Source organism: Charadrius vociferus, unplaced genomic scaffold (genome assembly GCF_000708025.1).
Source record: "Charadrius vociferus isolate BGI_N301 unplaced genomic scaffold, ASM70802v2 scaffold13, whole genome shotgun sequence".
Classification (NCBI taxonomy): domain Eukaryota; kingdom Metazoa; phylum Chordata; class Aves; order Charadriiformes; family Charadriidae; genus Charadrius; species Charadrius vociferus.
The window spans coordinates 2,134,609-2,159,268 of record NW_009647763.1 but is presented as its reverse complement, the minus strand read 5'-3'; the positions used below and the strand labels follow the sequence as shown (position 1 = coordinate 2,159,268).

Here is a 24,660-nt window from a genome sequence, read left to right as displayed (position 1 = left end):
TGTAAAAAAACCCCAAAGTTAAATAAGACAGTAAGACAAAATACACCTGCAGAATGAATGAGGATTAAATTAATAAACCAAGGCATTAATATCTTGATCTGTTTTTGTCTCTCTAAGAGTTTTAACATAATTCTTGGAATATTTGCCTTTAAGCTTTAGCTCCCGGAGATCTGTGAAACTCATCTTCTGCTTATTATTAAATAAGTGCAATTTTCTTTCACTTATGACTGTACTGAGAGGGCCCAAAACAGGAGAATCCATCAAATGTTACTTTTAAAATTTCCTGCTTAAGTAATTTTTATTTTGGTTTTGGCAGGACAGAGAAGCTGATTCATAATTTTTTAGCACTTGGGATTAGCACTTCTGGTTATCTTCCAAAGCGTGGAAAATAAAAACTCTAGGAGATTGTATCATTTCAATAGCAAAGGAGAGACCTGGCCCGTCCAGATCACAAACCTCCTCTGACTTGCCATGTGGTACATTATATGCACATCACGTCATGCAAATGTCGTCTTCACTCATCTGGTGTGTGGAATTCCCATTAACTGGAGATCGGTGCAGCCAAGTGGTGATGAATATGCAATGCGGAGCTGTGCTGAAAATCCACAGGGCAGATCAGAAAAGAAAAATTTCTGGTTAGTATTGGATACTGGCCTCAAAATCTGACTTACTTACAGTCCAACTATTCAGATTATTTCCTTGCAGTTATACTTCACAGCAGAAAACAGATGTTTAATTCTCCCTCCAAGAAAAGCAGAATAAGTGTTCGTGAAATAGCGGAATGCATTCCCACTGCAATAGAGAGCAGCTCTGCTAAGACCAACAGCAACTCATTTCGCTGCACGGTGTTCATGCTCTGCCAGTTATCTGACAGTTTGGTGGCTACTTAGTGTCTTGTAGTGACATGAACATCTCAGGTCACTTGTCCTTCCTGCTACCAGACATTAAGCAATGACTTTCGTACAAATGTCACAAAAGTCAACAGCTTCGGTTATGGGCTCAGCTCCAAACTGGCTCAGACCGTGGTGCCTGGGAATGAAGAGAACGGCTCGTTGAAAATGAGGAGTCCCCACTCATATCGTCTCAGCTGATATGACTTCAGCAGACCAACAGTCTTCTTGAGTTGCCCCAGAGAGGCATGAGGACCAGAGACAATCCTGCCCCTCTATTTGCAAATTATCTCACATTCCAGTGATAAATCCCAAACTGCAAAATATCTTTGTCTTAATTTTACAAGGTCTTATTCAATGTATTCTTATGTTTTTAGCAGTAAAACACAAGAGTGATAGCAGTGTTGCAGTAGGAGATGAGAATATATCTTTGATAGGGTAGATACGGAGCACAAAGATTAAGAAAGGGCAGAGGAAAAGGAATAATAGCTTATGGCTGGGCTTTAGTCTTCTACAAATGGAAATCTAAAAAGAATTTACAATGCTTTATTTTCCTCACTAAAACTGAACACTTAATTTAAAACTATTAAAAGAATAAGCACAGAGTGAAGCGGCTGACAAGGCCAAGTGTGATTCGTATGTTATGATGATGATGCCCCAACCACCCCAAACACCCTCTGCTCCGCTCCCTACGACCCAGCAAGCCAGGAGCTCTGGACTCCAGTCAGCTACTCCAGCTGCAACAGCAGTAACACAAAACAGAAGTCAGTCTTCAAGCCTCCAGTATGGGGGAAAACTTAAGGAACTTACTTTACACTGTGGGGTCTTGAAATGGGAAGGACTAAGGGGCCTATTGGAAAAAAGTGCATTTTCTCAGGTTATGGGCCTGGGTGTAAGCAAAGAGTCGGGGCTGTAGCCTTGTGATAATAAAACCTGGGTAATGCCAATGACTTGGGTTTTGCCAGACTGTGCCCAGGTGAGGTGGGTGAAGGGGAGCCGTTCCCACAGCCCTGGAGCAGAGCCGGCCGGGATGCAGGGCCCTGCTGGTGGCACTGTGGGCATCCAGCCCCATCCCCGGATCCAGTGCCGATGCAGCCTCAGCCGTAGGCTTTCACAGCTAGTAAAGGCTGAGGTTTGAAGCAGACACCTCCAAAGACACATCACTGTTCCCATGGTATTATCTGTAGCACCTAGAAGCCTCTGAGATTGAAACCGAATTACCCCGGGGACTGGGCACCAGCATACCATCAGGTGGGCACTGGCAGCATGGCAGGCAGCTCCACGGCACGGCCGAACACTGAGGGACAGGGGTTTGTCCCTTGGCGCAGGGAAGAGGCCATGCCCGCAGGTGTCTGCACAGTGCCGTAGCCCCGCAGTCGACGTTCTGCTCAGCCAGCTCCCCTCACCCACACCCGCCCTTAATCTGTAACCAGGATCTCAAGGATTTAACAAATCTCTGCCGTTTTACAAGGGACTCTGAGGAGCTCTCTGGGACACACCCCAGCCCTCCCCCCACCCAAGTAAATATTCTCCTCAAATATCTTTTTCTCCGAAGCAGAAGAGGTCAAGAGAAATACTGTGCCCTGCAACTAATGCTTCCTGGCTCTGTGTCTTTAACCATGAATCTTGGTATTGGCTCTGTGCTCTGTGTAATTATTCTACCTCAGAAGAGAGGGTGAGCAGGAAATAAGATCCTCTGAGTAACACATGCGCTTTTTTTTTTTTTTACATTTGCATGATTGCTACTCTCAGGATGTCTCATTTCACCTTGTAACAGAACTGTGTGATGTGACTTATGCACAATCCACCAATTTTTTGTTTTATATTCAGCTGGATTTATTACTCCAGAGTGCTTTAAATCACAGCAGTGACATGTCATAACACCATTTGGTCTGCTGAAACAATAACGTATTTTTGAGGAGGGATGTTTTGAAGCCATAGAAGTAGGACTCCAGACATGCAAGTTCAATTTCTCACTCTGTCTTTGCCTTCTTGAAGTGACTCTTCTCCCTGCTCAGGGCTGCACCTGTGCAATGGAGAACAAAGAGGCATGAGCAGTTTTTTAAGCAGTTTATTAGAGGTAAAATGGAGTTCTGACTTGACCAAAACTATCTAGGCATTCGAGTTAAATTTGGCAAAGTTTTGAACAAAAGTAAAAAGGACAGCATTGTTTGTAAACATCCCCTTTCAAAAGAAAATTAAATGTTTCATTTTGGGAATGCAAAACCAGTTGATTTAAAACACTTTTTGAGTAGCATTTTAAGAGTTAAGCAAAAAGTAACCACAAACAGAGCACAGCTCAATGTCTGGTCAAGCAAAATGTTTCAGGCTAACGCAAAATCATTCTCACCAATTAAAAAAAAAAAAACATCTACAGAGCTTCTCTTTCATCTTGCTGCAAACTTTTTGTGTGTCCCTATTCCCAACCCAGGTACTGAACCAGGACCTCCCCCCCAAGTAATTTGCACAGCACCATCTGTAATTCTTTCTTCCTCTTAAGAGAAGAGTCCTTCTGGGCTCACACTTTGTTTTACTCTGTTTGTGAGTACACACACGTGTTCTTGTGTAAACTGGAGAGCACAGCAGGGCTTCATGGTGATTTCTGTGCCCTACGGTATTATTAGCCCTAATGGCTGCAAGACTTTCCTCCCATCGTCCAAGGCGTTATCATCTCTATCACTCCCCGGTCAGCAAAAGGACAAATGTCCCCTACCTTGAATGGCAGATGTCCAAAATTAGGCTTGTGGTGTGCATGCTAAGTAGAAATTGGGTCATTTGGTATTCATCTTACTTTAAGAGCAGGGCCTGAATCAACACCTTTTGTGTCACATTTAGGATATAAATTATACCTCATTAGAGTCAGCTAAGGCTTTATTCAAGTGTATTTATAGAAAATATCCATATGCAGTGTTATCAGAGATTTTTATGTAAATGACTCTGCTAGTTGAAACCTTATTAGAGTATGCCATTTGCATGCTGTGGAGTGGGTTCTTAATGTGGTTCTGGCATGATTTGTAGCTACAGCAGATATGGTCCTAGCCACTCCACGTCAGGATTACATTCCCCAGAAGGGCAGACTGCCCTGGAAGCGAATGAGTAGGGCATAAAACCAGTCCATATTTCTGGATCCAAAGCAACAAATACAGATTATTTCTGCATTGTCTTTTAGATAAACCAATCCAAACCAGAATTTCAGTAATTGCTAAAAAGAAAATAAAATCCATCGATCTTTCTCCAGGCAAAATTTTGATTCTTTGCTTTGATTCTGTAAGAAACAGCCCATGAGCTCTCCTTGAGTCCACTACCTAATAAATTAGTGCAAATGTTGATGTCAGTTAAAAAGTTAGGGAACCAAATTGAGGAATTGGGAGGGATTCTGCAGAAAATGATGGATTTCTTTTGCAAATGAAAATCCCAAAGACCATAAATTTGATATGAGGATTCCTAGTTAAAAGGAGGCATTTTAAAGGGTGATTTTTTAATTCATTCAAAAAAAAAATCCAATAGAAGAGCTTTTGACTACTTTCACTAAATTCTTCCAAAACAAAAGCTGTGCTGCAGGATCATGAATCAAGACATGCATGTGTGCCCCCCTTTCCAGGCTTGCTTTGATGTGAAACTCTGCTCTACATCCATCTTTATAAATGCAAATTCTTACTTCCCTAATTTTTTTGAAGGCCACTGTGTAATTTGCTCTGTAAATTTAGAATCATGCCTAATGCTGCAGCAGATGAAAGCAAGAAAATCTCCAAAGAGGAATGCAAACACGTATAATCCTTCAAAGAGAAGCCTTATGCTACTCTGAAGCAGTATCTTTCTGGAACCACTTATTATGCGTCTTTCTTACACGACACTGTTCTCTCCCATTTAACAACAGGAGGAAACAATTCAGCGGGCACGGGAGGAAGAGGAGAAGAGGAAAGAAATAGCTAATCATTTCCAGGGCACACTGAGTGAAATCCAGGCTCAGATCGAGCAGCAAGGCGAGAGGAACATGAAGCTCTGCCAGGAGAACACGGAGCTGGCGGAGAAGCTGAAAAGCATCATCGACCAGTACGAGCTGCGGGAAGAGGTGAGAGCGACGTCCCGGCTGCCCCAGGGAAAAGCAGAAAGCATCGCCAGCCTGTCCTCCCCACGGGCTGTCGTTTGGGTGTCTTGTGGAGGTAACAAGCTGTCTGAGTGGGACTATGCACGCAGCAAGCTTGCCAAATTCTGCCTGGCAAACTCTTTGGGCAAGGAGCTGTGGTGGACCAGCACCCTGCCTGCTGCACCCCGGGCAGCCTGGCCGCTGTGGGGAGAGGCGCCAAGGCGCCCAAGCAGCAAGGTGCACCAGCTGCCTGATAAAATGCCCCCCCGGTCCCCTCACAGCTCCCCCAAATCCCTGGGGAGCCCACCCAAGCACCCCTTTCCTGTTCCCCCTTCCCCAAGTCCCCACCTCCCAGCTCCCATTTTTTTGGACAGCCTGCTCTGCTGGTGATGCCAAATATACTTTTGTTCCTTCTAGACACAGGTTGCTGAGAAGGGCTCTGAGGTAAATGCTTTAACCCTTCCGCAGAAGCAGAAAATGAAGACGACAGATAAAGGAGGCCCTTTGCATTGGAATAAATTCTTCTTTGCAGGCACAGTGCTCACCATAAGATCTAGCAGCTAAGAGACAGATGGGAAATTATTCTTTCTGTAAACATTAGAGTTGGTCAGAAAATTTTTGACACAAAAACCCCCCTCCAGTAAAATCCCAAACTACCTTTTTTTTTTTTTAATTTTATTTTATGAAAACACTAATAAATATCACAATGGGTCTTTTTATTGTTTCTAAATACGTTTATTGTGAGCCTCAGTGCAACCAGACAACATTATCCTACTGAATAAAACATAAGTAATCTGTCCTTACAATCTGGAATGCCTGATACGATACATGCATTTCCAAATCTGTCGCATCCTGTATGAAGTCTCATGCTGAATGAAGGAAATGTACATTCCTGGCTTGTGGTTTCTATGAGAAGAAAATGTAAAGCAGAGGCTTGCGTTCAGAATATTCGCTCCTGAGAATTTTATCTCAATGAAGCAAGAGTGAAGAGGGCTACCGGCAACATTTACCTCCTGAAGGTCACCATGGAGCCAGATGTTTTACAGACCAGAGGAGGCCTCTGCTTCATCTGGCCTGATCTCCTCCACATCCCCACTCGTGTGCTTTCACCCAGGCTCTCCAAGCCCATGTTGTGCCTGTACGGTCAGAGCAAAGGGGGTGTATGGGGCTTGTGTTTGTTGTGTTTACAGAGAGAACGGCACGAGCTGTGCACGTGATCCCAAGTACTGCAGGTGCAATGTGTCTTTACACATCTGCAGCTGTATTGAATTATACTGATGACTTCATATGTAGACGATAGAACTGGCAAAGATGCTAAGGCCCTTTTTAATTTTTTTTTTTTTTTGCTATAATAAATCCAAATAGACAATGTAAACACATTTCCCTTCCCATGCAAATTCTGGCACAGTTTGTTCTTATCAGCAATGTAGTTTTTTAGTAATTGCAGTAGGTTGGGAATCTTCCTGTTTTGTGGTATTTTTGTGTTACGAGTGTTCCAGGAGATAGCTGTACATGCATGAGCATGAAGGTCTGTGTACACAATTCAACCTGTGCATTCAGCAGAATTTATTTTCTTACAGCACCTTGATAAAATATTTAAGCACAGAGAACTTCAGCAGAAACTGGTGGATGCCAAGTTGGAGCAGTCTCAGGAAATGATGAAGGAAGCCGAGGAGCGACATCAGAAAGAAAAGGAATACGTACCTATCCTTCTAATCTGTCTTTTATCTAACTTTAGGCCAAAACAAGCCCTGCATGCTATTTCACTAATATATTGGCTCTTCAGGTCCAAGCTGGGATAAAGTAGCAGAGACATTTTTATTGCTACTGTCAATGTTCGATGTAAAGGGACAGCCCCTGAAAGGCTGCTTTCACTCGCTTTTACAGTTTTTGAGGCAAACTGCAGAGCGGTAGGTTAGAGCACAGACTGCTCTAGATAACTTACTGTTACTGCACAGTTGATTCATGGTGACGTTGGGTCAGGTGGTGCCATTAGTTTTCAAACAGCTCTGATACACGATACTCCATCTCCTCAGACGATAAATGAGCCCATTTAAACAACCAGAGAGTAGAAGAGGAACATGAGATTAAAGTGAGATGGCTGAAGGCCGGTATCGCCCCAGGCCTGCAGCTCCCCCAGATGTCCTCCTGCTGGTCCTGTTTTGCCAGCGAAGGAGGCCACAGGAGCTGCTTGCTGTGACAGAGCCTCCTGTTCTCTTTTGTAGAGGTTCCCCTCCCCACATCGGTCTGCCAGTGCCTGTTTCAGGCAGGAAGGGTCTGGGGCCCTTCAGCAGCATCCTCTGCTATTCCTCCCTACCTGAGGGGGGACATGTCTAGCAGGGGGACAGCAAAGAGCAGGAGAGATGTCCCCCGCAAGCACCGCAGGCCACTCCTCCCTGGTCTCACACATTTTGCAACTCAATCAGACCAAAATTAATTTTCTCAGGCTGCCTAGTAGTTTCACAGCAATCCTAACACCTACAAAGGATTGGACTGACATCTAGTCCTTCTTCACAGTGGTGGCAGCAGCTGAGACTATTTAAGGGGGGTGACAGGCTCTCATCAGCTGGAAGAAAGCTTTAGTTTTCACCAGTCCCCCAGCTAACTTGGGAGCCGCATGAGAGAGCTCTAAAGAGAGGATATTTATCCCCTCCCCATATTTGGAAACAGATACATTAGCACAAGCATGGTCAAAGTATCATAAAATATGGATGAAAATATGGGACTCTAAGCCCTGTGGGTAGAGGGAAACAGCAAAAACACCTCTTACCAAAAATTGCCCATAAGAGCATTTATCCTCTTTCTTTGCACCAATGTGGTGGAAGGGACACCCATTTTTTTTCAGCTTTACTCCAGCTAAGGACTTAAGGGGAAGAGGAGCTGAGGCTTCTCCGTGTGCACATCTGCATGTCACTGCATGACAAATTGTAGTCCCGCTGAGTTACTCACTTTAACTGTGAAGGCTGCGAAAAGCCAAAACCCCAAATGTCATTCATGACGGTTGATTCTTGGCAGACTCAAACCCCAGGAACCACTTCTAAGAAGTCCTTTACAACGAGAAAGCAAATTTGGGTTTACTTTACTGCAGTCACTGCGATTTTTGCTACCACGTACCAGTTTTCAGATACTGAAAAAAAAAGAAAAAAAGTTGTGTAAGACAGGGCATTGGCTCTGCGGAAAGCTGACATATACAGCCTTGTATCAATGACTTTTCTTGCTGTTCCTCACAGAACATGGGTTTTGGGGCTGCCTGTTGCCTGTGACTGGCCCTGTTTCTAGCCAAACCTTCTTTGTGTATTTTATCCAGAACTGATACACACAGTTCTGTTATTTTAATTTCTTTTAAAGCAGTGAAAGTCATCACCATCTACATTTGGGAGTGGGAGGTTTTCTTTGTGGCTTTGCTGTACATATGACTAGCACCTATGAAATAACAGGTCTGAAAACAAGCTACAAAGCCTTTAAGAAGTAGGTGTATAATGGTACGCACCATGTACAAAGAATATTTTTCACACTGTCCAAGCTAATGCTTAAAAACCCTGCCTTTGAGGTAGGCTGGTGATGTATTGCTAACATCACCTCAGAGCAAGGTAGATTTAGCTGAAGAACTTAAGTGACCGGCTGAAAGCCATGCAATGAGTCAAGACATGATTATCATGTCATGATTCATCCCAGGTAGCCCAGCATCCAGAGAGCTGGCCTACTCGTGTCTCCCACCTCAATCATGTTGCTGAGCACTTAGTCCCACCCACCCAGCTATCGTGCTAGTGTCTGTGGGAGTAATGTATATATAAGCATGTATGAAATCTAGGTGGTTTTGATGGAGTCCTCTCTAGCTGCATCTCTCTCCCACTCAGTAGTGTGCAAAGTCAGAGCCATACTGCAGTTCAGCATCCTGTCATTTGAGGGAAAGGCTTTCAGAACTACGTCCCAATTCTCTCCATACCGTTTTTTACATCCCTGTGCTTGACTTTTGCTGCAGGGTTTTGAAAATGTCTTTAAATTAATTGTTTTTGTATTCTTTTATCTATTTGATTACTCCTTGAAGGCTCACTTTGATGTCTTCCTATGCAGTTCTCCCATATAGAATCTTTGCCCCTGTACAAAACCTTTTTACCTCAGACAAGGAGACAAGTCCCCTCCTGCAGCCTCTGTACATCACATCTCAATAGGCAGGTCATCTCATTGCTTGCACAATTCACTCTACATGTGCAACTAAGAATGTGATTCCCGATATAAGGAGCAACAGTTCATACTGTGTGGCCTTCCCAAAGGGTCCGCTTTACCTCAGGATGCAGTTTTACTATCATCCCATAACTGGTCAGTGCTACCTGGACTTCCTCCCCGTACCATACATTTTTAGCACTTGTAATACAAACTTTGATGTGCAATTAATTGCAGTTTAAAGCCTCTGTGGCTTTCAAGTATATGACTGGAAGGTATCGATCAGATTTCTACGTAATTGGAATTTGCAGTCTGGCAGCAAAAAGGGAAGCTTAATTTTCGTTAAGCCAGTCCCTAGATCCATGTCATTAAATGGGAATGTATGTTCTTGGGGACTGGGTTTTTCAGTCCTGAACATGATGTGACTGTCTGGGCCTCCAGCAGCTATCACAGCTCTAATAATACAGTATAACATCACCACACTTCACTGAAGTGCTGCTTTGTAAACACCACATGCAATATTTATTCATTTCTTTATACTTCAGCCTCCTTGTTACCACTTCATAGCCTATTAATAAATGTATCAGTTCTCCTGATTCGTTTTCTCCCAGCTTGGTGTTTGCAGATGACCTCAGGCTGCATAAGACCGCGTGCTAATTTGAGCAAGCCTCTCTGTGGCTTGCTTCCACTACAGGAGAGTTTATTAACTCTCGGATTTTTACTGGCTGCAGAAGCTATGTGGGTCAATAGGAGAGAAGAAGGATTTCATTAACAGGCAAAAGAAGCAACTTTTCTTTGCCTTCTCTGTCCATCCCCTGTGCTGTGGCAGAAGACATGGCACAGGAGGTGGAACCTTTTCATTATCCCAGGAACACTGGATACAAAGGTAACTCTAGCTGAGATTTAAGCAATACAGATAAAAGCCCAGTTCTTGGAAGTAATGACTGGCCAAGGGACTGGGTAGCTCTGAAGATTTTCAAAGCACTTTTTATTAAATCATTAAAACAGGACACCCTATAATTCCTAAAAAAAAAACCACCCTAAAACCCAAACAAGTAGATATAGAAGAAATGTGATACTTAAAACCACAGATTTCATACAAACTTAAAAAAAATTAATATTTTTATGTGTATAAAATATACCCTCTACCAAGAATACAAATGCATGAACACAGGTTCATTTAACCTAGGCCTACTCATACCATCTCTTTTTACCAGCTGTGAAACAACCTGTTTGGAGTTTTAGTCAACAAGATCTAAAGTCAAGAATGTGACTTATCTCCATTGAACCAAATATCAGATTAAATTCTCAAAATAAATATTGAAAGTCAGGTATAAAACAATCAGAACATGGTATTTCTTCATGAAATTCATCCTTGATCTGTAAAACATTCTTGTCTGGGAAATTGTAGATGGTAAAAATTCAGTGGGTCCAAATCAAAAAGACAAATTGATGGAAGAAATATTTTTCTAGAGCTTATATATATACATATACACACACATGGGCAACAAGTCTAATTCAGATTGTCTTTGCGCCACAAATAACTAGAGACAGAGAGGGAGTTTATTATGTTGTTCAGTCAGTATTTGTAGGATACATCTTCAGCTCTTTTTCCAGGTGGTATTCAAGTGGTTTACATGTGTTATTTCCAACAAAATGGTCAGAATAAAAGTTTTTACTAGGGATCAGATACATTTTCTGCATATGTTTCTACTCACCTTTCACTTCCAATATGAGAGTAGGAGCTAGTGACTTACATAGTGGTTTCATTTTCAATATATTTTCAGAGCCAAACTGTGCTATTCTAAACGGTGCAATTTAATCTAACAGAAGAAAGTCCTGTGGTAAACTAACTTGTTTATACGTCATTTCTCAAACTATCATTAGCATTCTTTTTCTAAAATACATTTGGCCTAACCAGTAAAATGCTTTGTAAATGTTTGCTAGGCCATAGGCACATTTCTTTAACACTTCAGTAAATGTTTCCTGCTTTCAGATTAGTTGCTAGAATATTACTACGCACTTTGGAAGTGCCGACTCAGAACTGCAGCCTGGAAAAGTCTCTGTACTATACACCTCATTCCTAAAATTCATTCAGCCTCCACCAAACTCTCCCATCTGCAGCCTGCACATCAGAATGTCATTTTGCTGAGTACCTTGAAGTAGGGAATCATATCTCCCCAGGAACAGCCAGGGATGAAACTGCAGTCAAGCTCTTCCTGGGCTGCCTCCTTGATCAAAGTGAGGCGTTTATCACCCCCAAGCTGGGATTCTCCGCTGATGGCATGTCAATACAAACGGAACCCAAAAATAACAGGCACTAGCAGATGTGTGACATTTACTGTGCGTTCCTTTTCTGAAAGCTTGCAGATTTTTTGAGGCAGGTCTGGCTGTCACCATGCCTGTATGCCAAGTCCTGATCATTCATGAAAAAGGGAGTTTGCCATTCACTGAAGAGTGGGAATTTGGCCGGAGCTGTGCTGAAATGAAAGTGCGAGAGAGTATCATAACCACTCTCCAGAAATCTAGTGAAGATAGATTAAATACAACACTTTTTAGAGCCCACTGTACTGCACACTTAATTCCAAGTAGGTTCTGAACTCCTGTTAAGGTACACCTTTGCAAACCAAATGCCCTGTCCCACATCTCTGGATAGCACTAAATACTCTGTCTTGCTTAACTCCTCTAACTACGTTTATCTGAAAGGTAGATCACTCCTTATCAAGGTATCAGTGGCAGAAGCATAGGTAGCTGGAGGATGAGGTTTTCCAGCTGATTGATAAACTAGGGACCTAACAATTTTCTCTCTGTTGCCCAAAACACAGCTCCTGAACCAAGCTGCAGAGTGGAAGCTCCAGGCCAAAATGTTAAAGGAGCAAGAGACTGTCCTGCAGGCACAGGTGATGTAGGGGAGGTGATTGCATGGTGTGCTGTTGTTTCCCAGTTTCTAACCCATGAGGCACGTTCTGGATAAAGTATCCAAACTGCTTTGCCTTCTAGCCTCATTCTATATCCCATAGACTATTGCAAAGGAAACAGGTTATTTTCAAGCCAAGTGTAAGGTAACGCCCATACTGCAGATCATACTGTGGCGTGTAGGTTGTTTAGCCTGGAGAAGGAAAGGCTCTGGGGAGACCTTCTTGTGTGTTGCCCTTCGATACTTAAAGGGAAAGATGGAGACAGCCTTTTTTACCAGGGCCTGTAGTTATAAGACAAGGGGTAACGGTTTTAAACTAAAAGAGGGTAGATTCAGGTTAGATATAAGGAAGAAATTCTTTACTCTCAGGGTGGTGAGACAATGGAACAGGTTGCCCAGAGAAGTTGTAGATGCTCATTGGAAGTGTTCAAGGTCAGGTCAGACAGGGCTTTGAGCAACCTGGTCTAGTGAAAGATGTCCCAGCCCAAGGCAGCGGGGGTGGACAAGATGATCTCTAAAGGTCCCTTCCAACCTAAAACAACCTATGGTACTATGATTTATCAGTGTTCACAGTACTCAACCACACAACAATGTCGGTGCCTTGGTTTGATTATACACCATAACTACCCTTCAGGCTGGTTTCTAATCCGGCAAAGCACTGGAGTACATACATATCATGAAACATATTTAACAAACCAGAGCTGATGTGCTCACGTGCTTTTCTGGACTGGGGTGTGAAGGCAGCGTTTTCATTAACTTTAGCAGGATTTTTGCCTACTAAGGGCTTATACAAAGGGGCCTCTAGGATTTCAGTCTTTAGTTGGAATTTGAAACATTCAATAAAATAAAATTACTTGCCAAAATTACACTAAGAGTCAGGCAGGAGTGAAAGGCAGGAAAAACAAGAAACAGGCAGTATATACTACATTTTGAGACCAATGCAATAATTGACCTTGGATAGGAGTGAGAACACTAGATGACATGCTGGATTTTCACACCAAAAAGAGGCAGCATCGGTAGATTTTCCTAGACTTACAGGAACGGTCATGTAGATTTATCTTCTTTGACCTGTCTGTGAGAACGGACCCTCCCAGCAAAGCTTTCGGGGGTGCGTGTCAGTCTTTCAGCCCCTCTGCAACTGCCCATCTCCTCACCCACCAGGAAGCCCCCTCCTAGCCCTCACTCATAGTTAATCGTACTGGTAAATTGTTCCAGCTCTGCCTTTGTAGATGGTCTAATTCCTACCTGCTGAGCAGTCAAGAAAGGCTAACATTAAACTGATAACCTGGAAACATACTAAGAGGAGTTTGGTCTTTTACGTGTTTTTTTCAAAGGCTAAGATAAGCCAGTAGCGCACCAAAGAGTATCACATAAACTGTTGCTGACACCAGTTTGACAGGTTTTGCAATCAAACCTCAAAGGCCTCCAGCTGAGTCTGTCCTGACTGCAAACCTGCTCCCAATTTTCTCAGAGTGGTTTTAATTAAACTTTTATGTTCAACCAGAGAGAGTTTTGTATGCAGGCAAACCTCTGTAACCAGTTTAATGAAACTGAAGGTATTGATAAAAGCTAGCATATATTAAGCACACCTTTGAAACGGTAAAATTGTTTTTAGAAAAATCCAGTCAAACAAGTCTGCAAAGGCATTGATAATACATATGCCCCTTGCAGACTTGCATAGATGAAAATTAAGTGATTCACTTGCTGAAATGCAACATGCAGTTAGGTGTTCTGCACAAGCGTGAGAGCCCTGTCCCTTACACAGCAACCTCCATTTGGAATTACTGGGAATAATACCATTGCTGGTGGTAGTAGTAGTAGTAATTAGTAGCAGTAGCAATAGCAATAGCAGCAGCAGCAGCAGCAGTAGTAGTAGTAGTAGTATGGTGGCACTGAAGAACTCCCTCATGGACCAGGTGCCATTGTGTGAGGTGTTGTGCAAGCACCGAACAGAGAGAGCATAAAGAGCCCCTTGATGCAAGCAGCACAAAACTACAGAGGAACTGCTGCATGGAAATTATGAGAAGACATTGGTCAATGAGATAAGGAGAAGCTATGGTATAGCCCTCCCTGCCTGCTCTAGCAATTGAGATACCACTCTATTTTAGAAGAGGTGATGAACACCCACTGCTTTCTGGAGCTGGAAGGAGTCAGGGGACATCAGCTTCATTCCAGCCTGTCTCTGGGCGGCACAGTGTGCCTGAGGCAGCCAAATCTGGCCCTCCAAATGGTGACAGGGATCTGGCACCAGCTGACAGAATACACCCAAACTGTGGTGGTGCTTCCCAGGATGCTGCACGCCCTCCTCAGGCATGTTGCTTAAGCAGACTTTTCTAGCTTTGTGCTTTGAAACAAAGCGAGAAGATAAAAGTCAGCCAAGGCCTTTAATTTTTGGTAGCCAGCATAGCGCTAGCGCAGCCACTGGGCTATGGCAATCAAGAAGAACGTAACAGGGCCAAAGGGACGTCCTCACTGTACCACCCTCATGGCAAGGTGATACGGAGGTGCCCGCACTTCCCAAAGCTTTGCACTGACAAGTTCTTACCCAGCGGCAGCGCTGCCTCCACTCCCCCTGCCCACACTGCCAGGGGAGCTGGATGGGTGGTGGGCAGCAGCGAGGGGGTCCTCGTCTCCCAAACTGAGCAGCACAAGTGCACGCTGATGGTGAGAGACAGCTCTCGCAGCCTGTTCCCGGCCACTATGAAAACATTCATTTATTATTAAAATCTAAATTGCAGAAGCTATTCTTGGTGCTATGGTACTGCCGAGGGCCCCAGCTGAGACCAGAGCTCGCCCTGTTCAAACCTGAAAGGTTTTTAATCTAATTAAACAACAGGGAAAAGTTGGAAGGGAAAAGCAGAGGCAGAGAATTGAGGCGAGCTTTTTTTTAAGACAACGGCTCTGGGCCAGCCCCGGTTTGCTGACTCCCACCCCTGTTCCCTCACCTGGCTTCGGGATGCTCAGGCACTTCTCCTTAGAGCCATGACGTCTATTCCAAATGTCTCACTTGGTACCAGTGTCCCACTTACGCTGTGGCACTCAGGCTGTTACAGCAGATCCCTCTGCATTTCTGTTTGTGCATAGGTCACAGCTCCGGCTACAGCCTTGTACAAATACACACATTCAAGCGTCACGTCAGCTAGCTCCGAAACTGGCACCACGGAGCTCTGCACGGATTGACCTCCCATGCCTTCACCCAGCTCTGCAGGGAAGGGCTGCAGCCAGGGCAGCCGTTTTCACAGCCACCAAGACACTACCTACCTCGTTTAAACTGAGCTCGGTAGCATCCACACCACACTGCAATTATGGCCATGACATATTCTAAGGGGCATCATAACAACTAAACAGAAAGAACATGAATCATAACATAACCATATTAAACACACCCCACTATAAGCAACATTTCCTAAATCTTCTTTTCCTCAGTAACTGAAGAGGAGTGTCAGGGGAAGGTGTATATTGGCTGTCACCACACAAAATAAAAACTCCTATCCAACCATTTAGTCAGCCCCCTGCCGCTGCGGAGAGGGCAGCCAGCCCCCAGCCAGATGCCTGAATACTGCAGGCTGCTCTTGAACCTCCCATTGCCCTGCGCCCACCCTGCCTCAGCCACTGAGTGTTATGCCAATCGCCCTTTTTCTAATGAGAGCTGTCAGGCCAGACAAATGAAATGTCCAATCACCTAAGCACTGCTGGGGGTGCTCTGGCACCAGAAGGAAGTGGCTGAGTTGGAGCTGATCTTCTTTTCCAAAGAGCAGATAACGATGCTTTATCTGTAGAGCATCCTGCGTGATTTTGGAGCTTTGGAAGTGTTTTTTCCACTCAGAAAAAAAAACCCAAAAACAAAAAACAAAGAAAACACAGAAACCAAGATAGTCTTACATAAAAATGAACCTCAGATCTTTAGAACAATTTTTTTAAAAAACATCCATAGATTTTAGATATAAGAATACATGTTACTGACAAAATACAGCCACAGATGAACTTTCACGTCCCTACCAGGTGTAAACTGATAGCAAAATATGGAGCCCTAATAGTCTTAAACACTGGCACATTGCAACAGTTCTTTCTTCTGCTCTGCTTCATGAAGTGAAGTGAAGCTGGCAGAAGAGGCTGGCAGGGGATTGTTTTCTCTGCCTTTGCTGGCCTTGCCCGCAGCTGCAGTCTGCACACAAGCTACAAAACAGAGCTGACAAGGTGCCCCCTCAGCTCACTCAAGCCAACGATGCAGGGATGCAGCTTGAAGGAATCCAGTGCAGGATGACGGTGGTGTGAAGCACAGGGTGGCCTTTGCTCAGTGGTGGGGCCGCCCCAAGTGCCAGATAACACGGGAAGGGAGCGGTGCAGCTCCTCTTCAGCAGTGAAGTCCAGTGAAGCACATCAAGTGCTGCCTGGTGCAGCTCCTGGCCACAGCCTGAGACACGGAGTGGGGACTGGAAAGCTGGAAGAGGGGAAACTGTGGCTGCAGCGCGATGTGGGGATTCCTCTCCCCCAGCTCGCTCAGACATCAGAAGCAGCGTGGCCAGGGTAGCACCCAGCTTCCAGCCTGGCTTGTTGGGTAATCAAGATACTGGGCTCCTCACCTAAAGCCTGCCAGAGCTTACGTCCTCAGGTTAAAGTTGGAGTTTGGCCATGTCTGCATGGCGAAGCATGGCTTAGAGCTCAGGCACAGCTCTGACCGCGCTGGCTCTTCCCTTGAGTTAATTCCGCCACCTGGTCCTGCACAGCATCAGTGGTCGGACCAGCTCAGGTTAGTCCCTGCCCACAGAGGTGGCCCAGGGGATCACATTATCAGTTTCCATTCTGTAGGTCATCCTAGGAGTCCTTTCCAGTAGGTGTCAGCCACAATGGTATATAGAAAAGAAGTATACAGGGCTTGTGAGGAAAGGCAGGGACTGGAAAGCTCTGTAGGCTTTAATGCTGTCCTCTTGAAGTCTCCACAGAGTTACCTAGGGAAATGTTCTCAGAAGTCTCCACTTCTAGGGAATTCTTTTGCTTCTGGGCACCCCACGTAAAGACACCATAGCTATGACATTCAGGAAAATATGGCACCCATAATTCCCAGGTCTTCTTAAAATCACTGGCCTGGGTCTTTCTATTCTTCTTCAGTTTACCTTTCTGCAACAGAGGAATCATAATAGTTTGCAACCTTAAAAAGATGCAGAGAGTTTCAGTTCCCTAATATTTGTCGTTCATGGTCTCCAAACAGAAGCTAACTTACATGTCCAAACACAATACTTATTTTATTACCTTCTACCAAAATAGAAGTTCACCACCCTGGAGAATGAAATTACTGTCGTTATTTTTTTTCCCTGTTAATGCAGATCACTCTCTACTCTGAAAGATTCGAAGAATTTCAGAAAACATTGACCAAAAGCAATGAAGTGTTTGCCACGTTCAAACAGGAGATGGAGAAAGTGAGTAGCAGCTCATACCTGAACTCTGTGCTTGAGAGTCTCCTTTTAGATTTTGATATTTCTGACTGCAATAATTTTATCTGGGATGGGGACATTTCTGCACATTTTGGAGAACAATCTCATCAACATCCAAATAAGATCTGGGGCACACTTAGACACAACAGACAGCAGCTTAGACTTCAACACTGCAAGCTGAATAATTCACTCTCCCTTTCATCTGAAACTGAAATTGCCTTGAAGAACAAACATTTTACGGAAAATCTAATGTGGTGGTTGGGTACAGACCCCTCAGAGATAGCAAAGGGGGGGAATGTGGAGCTGCGTTTCTTAGCCCGTGTCTCCAGGAGTGCCCAAAGCCTCCTGGATGACTGACACTGGTACAGAAAGGTTGACACAGGCTACATGTCTTCCCACTGGAGTGTGTGGGCAGAGCTGAAGCACACTAACACCTTCCCACCATTAAGCTCAAGTGACTGTCCCCTGGTGTACTTGTTTCCTGTAATCAATGGGAATCAAAAAACACACACACCTGCTTTCATAATAAACGACGTTCTCCTCTGCCACCAGGGCCCAAAATCCTGGTGCTCTGATCCGGGCAACTTCTAACAATCTTCACAGAGTTCAGCCTGCAGAAAACCAAAGGGAAAGACGGTGCTATATAGCCATCAGTGTTCGTCGGAGCTAGTACAGAGGTGACTAATCCAGAGGGAACTTCCTTGACAGTGATGACTCAGAAGATACGATCCCTTCTTTAACTTCCCAGTAATACAACACTGCAGTCTTTGTAAAGAGACAAACAGAATAATGTCATATTTTCTTTGCCTTTTGTTTTTGTGATAGTTTGTACTCTTGGACTTGGCTGTACTTTTACACACATAATCAACTAGTCCTACTTCAGGACTACAGACTGGAGGCTGAAAGTTATATGGCAGCTACTTAAAACCAAATGCATCCTTTAACATCAATTATTACTTAGCACAGCCACTACAGCACCTGGTAGCAGTGTTATGAGTGCAGCCAAAGACCCAAATAAAAGGGCTGCCCTAATTTAATCTGCAGCATGGAATTCCTGTTGTGATTCAGCTTTTCCTCCTGCTTCTATAGATGACAAAGAAAATGAAGAAGTTGGAAAAGGATACTGCTACCTGGAAATCCAGGTTTGAGAGCTGTAACAGAGCATTACTGGACATGATTGAAGAGGTGAGTGGTCTTTTTCTTCTCAGGATGCACCTCTTCCCCCACATAACTCTTTAACTAGGAGATGAGATGACCTGAAAATGTAAAAAAGTCAGTAAAAAAATTGTTCTTGAATCTAAGGGTCTTTTTTTCAAGCTATCTTGATAATTAGGTGACTTAAAAAAAAAAAAAAGACAAAAATCCCAACAGCTAGGGCTTTTAGATTCATTACGTCCACGAGAAATTGAATTATGTAACTGTGAATTTTAAGTGCTCTAAAAATGTGCCATTGTTAATGCTCTCACACAGAAGCAAATTGGCATTAGTTCACTTCACGCTACTTTCTTTCTGCATAAGAGCATCCACCCAGGGAATTAATGTGCTCTAGCTAATGAACTTTAAATTCCTGCCTTTCGTTGACTTCCTGTGTAGGCAAACTCTAAGAGCCAAAAGCAAGTACTGTGGCTCACCATAGTTTTAAACATGCTGTCACAGGGGCATTGCAGAGGAAATTCATCCGCATGTTGGAGCTTGTTCAAATAAGATAAGAGGCTGCCTGAAGTTTCACCCTAAACTTAAACTGAACTTGGACCGGGTCTTTCTGGTTAACTTTGTAGCTCTGTGCTACTGCTATTTCTACAGGTTTCTATATCTCTTGTTTCCTCACTGGGTGTAGAAGCAAGAAAATGTTCCAATTCAGGCTGCTCTCACAGAAACTGGAAGCAAAATAAACAAAAAATACAATACAGCTTGGTTTTGCCCAAATTCACATCCACACCCACCAGAAGTCCAGGTAGGTTTTTGGGTGCTTATCTGTACGGGCATCCACTATGTTTTTCCATCTCTACGGATCATCAACAGGTATTCCTGCAAATATTTTTGAGTGAAATTAATCTGAATGCATATGGAGAATGCTAATACACTGCAGTAATAAGGGTGAATTTCCTCTTGAAGCTTCAGTGCAAAAGACCATAGTTATTGTAGAGCAGTTGGTGAAAGCCAGCTACCTGGCAGAGTCCTGCAAGGGCTGCTTGGATCTCAAATTGTTTCTTAATTGTCGGTTCCACTGATGAATTGCATTGCACCCAGACTCAGTCTGCACCTTTGTCTGATGTCTTTGACCACAGAAAGCCATGAGGTCCAAGGAATACGAGTGCTTTGCGCTGAAAATCCAGAGGCTAGAGAACCTTTGCCGGGCTCTGCAGGAAGAGAGGAATGAATTGTACAAAAAAATAAAGCAAGCACAGTTCCCTGAAGAGGTGAGTGGAAATGGCATCTTAGAAGAAGAAGATGATGCTGATACGAGCCCTTCCTCCTCTGAGCAGGCAAGCATTGAGCTGCGCACTACTGACGAGAACATGTTGAAGGAGCTGGCTGAAGCTTTCAGGGTGTCCCACAAGGCAGAAGAATCCCTCCCAAGCAACTGCAGCAATCCAGAGACCTGTGGTGCTCAAACATGCAATGCTGTCCTGATGCCAGAGCTCCCCTCTCCTCTCACCCCATGGTCAGAGGCCGGGAATCGCTGCGAGCAGCCCAGTACGAGCACACCAACGCCCACTGAACACATGCCAGCACCCACTGGGAGCCCACCAGTGCCTACTGGAAATACAACAACGCTCATTGAGAACATGCCAAAGCCCACCAAAAGCATGCCCACGATCCCAGAACGGGCGCCAACACCCACAGAAAGTGCACCAATATCTCCTGAGAGCATGCCAGTACCCACTGGGAGCATGCCAAAACCCATTGAAAGCATGCCAGCAATCCCCGAAAACGCGCCAACACCCACACAAAACATGCCCACTCCCCTTAGGAACATGCTGATACCCATGAAAAGCCCACCAAAAGCTGCAGAACATGTGGATGAACCAGCAGAGCGGTCTGTCCAAGGTCAGCCTGCAGAGCAAACAGGGTACACAGACATGGAAGCAGTGGATTGAAGACACTGGGATGTCCAGGCTTGTCTTCTACCAATCACAGCTCTGCTTTGTCCTCTAAATTGATACCTTTTTTTTTTTTAAAGAAACAAAATGTGGATGCTAAAATACACTCACATATCTGTAGGCAAATGTAATGCACTTCTCTCTGCTACCACTAGCCCGTAATAATGTGTCTGCAAATTTTGCTGTCCTTCATCAGCTTGAAGCATAATATTTTCTTAATGACAGGAAAATACAACGAAATTACAGGATCTTTTTTCCCAGGCATAATGAGTCATCTCATTCAGCAAAATAATTTTAAAGTGTTGAAGTTTCATGTTTCAAAAATCATTGCAATTCACATACCTATATTTAAAGACTAATAATTAATTGTATCTATTTGTTACGATATTGCCTACGATGTTACGATGATGGCCTACTGGGACACATAGTGATTTTAATAAATGAGGTCAAAGGAATCTGTGATTATAAAGTAAAATAGTGAAACCATCAATGTGGTCAGCCATATCCAAGGAAAGGTGCAATAACAAAAGGTGAATTTTTGTACAAGTAAACTACCACTCAGTGCTACGTGGCCTGAACACCCAAAAGCTCCTAGCCTCACCTTGAATTGGTCTTTTCTGCTTAGTTGTCTAAAAGAGGTTTTGTTTTCAAAAGAACTATGGGGGAGGGGAGAAGATATTTTTTTGATTCCTCATAAAATGACTGAAAACAACAGCAATTTCCAAATTGATGGCAATTCCCAAGGTAGGGCTCACAACCTTCTTTATGCACCCAACAGAAGCCTGCTAGTTTGTCATACTTTTGAGGATCATGAACCCAACAGAGGGGGTCATGGCTGTTTCCAGCTCACGAATGAGGTCACAAGTTCAGAAGTGGGTTGCAGATGATGGCTTTAGGCCAAGAACAGAAAGCAGAGTGGAGCTACACTAGAAGGTACCAGGATGTATTCCAGAAGATACCCCTGAGATCATGCTTCCAGGTGGTCCCATCTCTCCCAGTCACAGCCACATGAACCTCTTCACCACAGCTTCCTCCTGGCCCTGCTGCATGTGCTGATGCTCCCAGGAGAAGGATGAGCACACTTGCCTGTCACCCCGCTCATTGGAGTGGAGCACAAGTAAGTAGCCCAGAAGCAAACAGGTACCAGGAAAGCAGGAATCCCTCTTACAGACACCTTTGGGGACTGACTACATTCTCATCCCCTCTCTTGTCTGACCGGCTCTTCCTGTCTGCCTGCCAACACGTCACTGCTTGATAACGTAGCCACCTTGTCAGAAACTGCTTGATTCTGGCACCAAGAACAAAGATAAAGAAGAAGGAGGGCAAGAGAGGGTACCTACCCAGACAGCTGTACGATCTCAAGCAAGGAGAGCAAGAAGGCTTTTGGAAGAAGGGTAAAAAAATCCTGTTGGCACAGTTCTTGTTTCTCATCTCCTTTCTCTGAATTCAGTCTAGGCCTTTTGGAGTCTGAGCTGGATAGCTTAACAATTTGAAAAGGGCAATTAAACAAGATGTCCAGAGGCTGGAAAGGGAAATGATACAATCAAACCAACCTGTGTTTATGGACAAATCCCAAGCAGCCCCTGAAGACAAAGTGACTCATTCAAGACAAAGTTGAAATACAGGTGAACCATGAGAAAAGGTGCCATCTTTGGCAGACCATGGGAGACTGTGTTCACAGAGTCCTTCTGGCACGTCACCCTCCAAAAGCAGGATTTGACTCTTTGCTTGCTGTCAACGTGGTCTGCGCTCTGGTTGCATATGCGTGTGTCTACACTACTTGGTCCAGCCTTTTTGAGAGCTAACCATTGGAGTATACAGAGTTTGATTTGCAAAAGTTTGTTTTGATAAGGCCTTATGAGTAGCTATTATGGCTACAGTTTTCAAATGTGGATGCCTTACCTTAGATACCAAGACTATGGGATTTATCCCATGTCTTTAATCACCTGAAAGTAGATCATTCAAGTCTTAGTTACCTTAAGCTCCTTTTATAAGCAGTGGAGAAGAATAGGCATCTTTTGAGAAGTCGTCTCACGGTAAGACTGGCATCCAAGAAGGAAGAAATTACTTTCTCTCTGAAGATGCCATTTCTCTTCACTGATTCTAGAGTCAGCCAAAGACAACTAGCTTAAATTTAGAATGTCTACTAATAGGTGTCTAAATTAGGTAAGATGAATCCCATCAAACAATCAGATTCAAAGCCCTAAGCCATCTCTGAAAACCAAGCCCCTTATGTGCCTGTGAAAATCATAGAATCATAGACTAAATTTCAGGTTGGAAAAGACCTTTAAGATCATCGAGTCCAACCACTAACCTAGCACTGCCAAGTCCACCACTAAACCATGCACCTAAGCACTACATATACATGTCTTTTAAATACCTCCAGGTGTGGTGACACAACCACTTCCCTGGGCAGCCTATATTAATGTTAACCTCTAACAAATCCTTATCCTAAGATAAAAGGTGACACGCCTCTGCTTTACTCTTTTTTAGTTTCCATTCACTTGAGTCTGGAGAAATCTAGTTTCCATTACAAGTGCAAGTTTTGTTTGTTGTTAGGGTGACTTTTAAAATTAATGCAATTTATATACCCGTTAATGTTTTTTTTTTTCTTTCTTGGTCTTGTTTGATTCTGTTGCCATTTTAGTAATTACCTGCATGAAACCAACTTCTTTTTCTTCAAGTAAGCCCTTAGAATGCCTTTAATTGTTGAAGTTTTCTTATACATTCAAATATTCAATTACATAATAATAATTATCAACGTGGCCTTGCAACTTTAACTTGGTTCCATTTTGCATAATCATTATGGTTGCATCTTTAATTATATAATTGTTGCCTCATACCTTCCAACTTCAGCAAGCAGGGAGACAAGGATCCTATAGATAAAAACTTCCTACATAGTCATGATTGATTCTTACAGCATCATCCCTCATGAATAATTACACAACCTTCTGGGAAAATCACTCCCACTCTATTCCGCCTTCCTCATTTTCACCCTTTTAATTCTTGCACCTAAAGCTGCACTCACATACTTGCAATTCCTATTACTCTCTGTGAGTTTCTACCCACAAACCTACTTGTTGCTTCTCTTCTTCCATACCATCTACCAAATGCATTTTATCCCAGCGGTTTCCTCCTCGTTCTCAATGTTTATGTACAACACTGAAAGCACAGGAGAGTGACCCTCCCCGCTTTTAATTCCAGGATTTGGCCTTGCATGTTTGCAAGAGATGGGGAAAAAAAAATTGTAGGCAAAATTCTGGCTGATCCCAGGCTGGATGGAGCATTTATAGTCACACTGTGGGGATGGTTTATGTGTAATCTCATGGCCTGTAGAGCTGTGGGAGGCTGGAGTACCCCCCGTAGAGGTGGAAAATATATAAAATTTAACTATCCATCTCTTCGTCATCCATTGCATCAGACTGGCATTTTAAAGCACCATCACCATCACAGATTTCTGCGTGTTAACCTACTTTCTCTCATTCTTCTTCAACATTAATTGCTGGCCTCCTCTTACTCTCTTCCTGTACTGGTATCCAATACAAAAGCTGCCTCTGCACAGTAGCAGTGTCTTCATAAAAAGCCTTTGGGATTGCAGTCTGCCCATCAGCTCTGCTGCACATCCCTCAGGAACCTCCACACTCAAGACACAGAAACCCAGCGCACTTCTGTGATCATTCAGAAGCAGTAAGCAGTAGGGACACATGCATCTTCCCTGCTGTTCATCCTTATCCTCATTCTCCTACTGATACTGCCGGTCTCACCAGTCCTGGTGTGTACTGTGGTTCCCTTCAGTCTTGCTTTTATTTCACACAGTTATTCCTATACCACCAGGCACAGATTTGGGGGTGAGGAAAGGTGGTGATGGTAGCTATATCTTCCTTACTAAAACCATTCATTGCTGTGGTGCTTCTGAACCAGCAACAGCCTTTATTTGCAAAAGTTGCAAGTCCCTTTCTTCATGTCTGTCCTTTGTCACCCCAAAAATTTAACAGCTCCCCCGCTGAACATGTAAAACACAATATTTTTAAATAGCCCAGAATTCATCCAGATGTGAGAGGATTTT

At 43.8% G+C, this 24,660-nt stretch overlaps 1 protein-coding gene across 1 annotated transcript in view; it reads left to right on the top strand.

The window, feature by feature from the left end:
* TXLNB (taxilin beta) overlaps positions 1–20,591 on the top strand; it is a 29,172-nt gene extending 8,581 nt beyond the window's left edge. Inside the window, exons 4-9 of the mRNA XM_009882303.1 lie at positions 4,768–4,962; positions 6,558–6,677; positions 11,967–12,041; positions 17,383–17,475; positions 18,580–18,675; positions 19,779–20,591. Of these exons, the coding sequence (XP_009880605.1) occupies positions 4,768–4,962; positions 6,558–6,677; positions 11,967–12,041; positions 17,383–17,475; positions 18,580–18,675; positions 19,779–20,591 (1,392 nt within the window). The remainder of the gene's footprint in view (positions 1–4,767; positions 4,963–6,557; positions 6,678–11,966; positions 12,042–17,382; positions 17,476–18,579; positions 18,676–19,778) is intronic.
* The last annotated feature ends 4,069 nt before the right edge of the window (positions 20,592–24,660 follow it).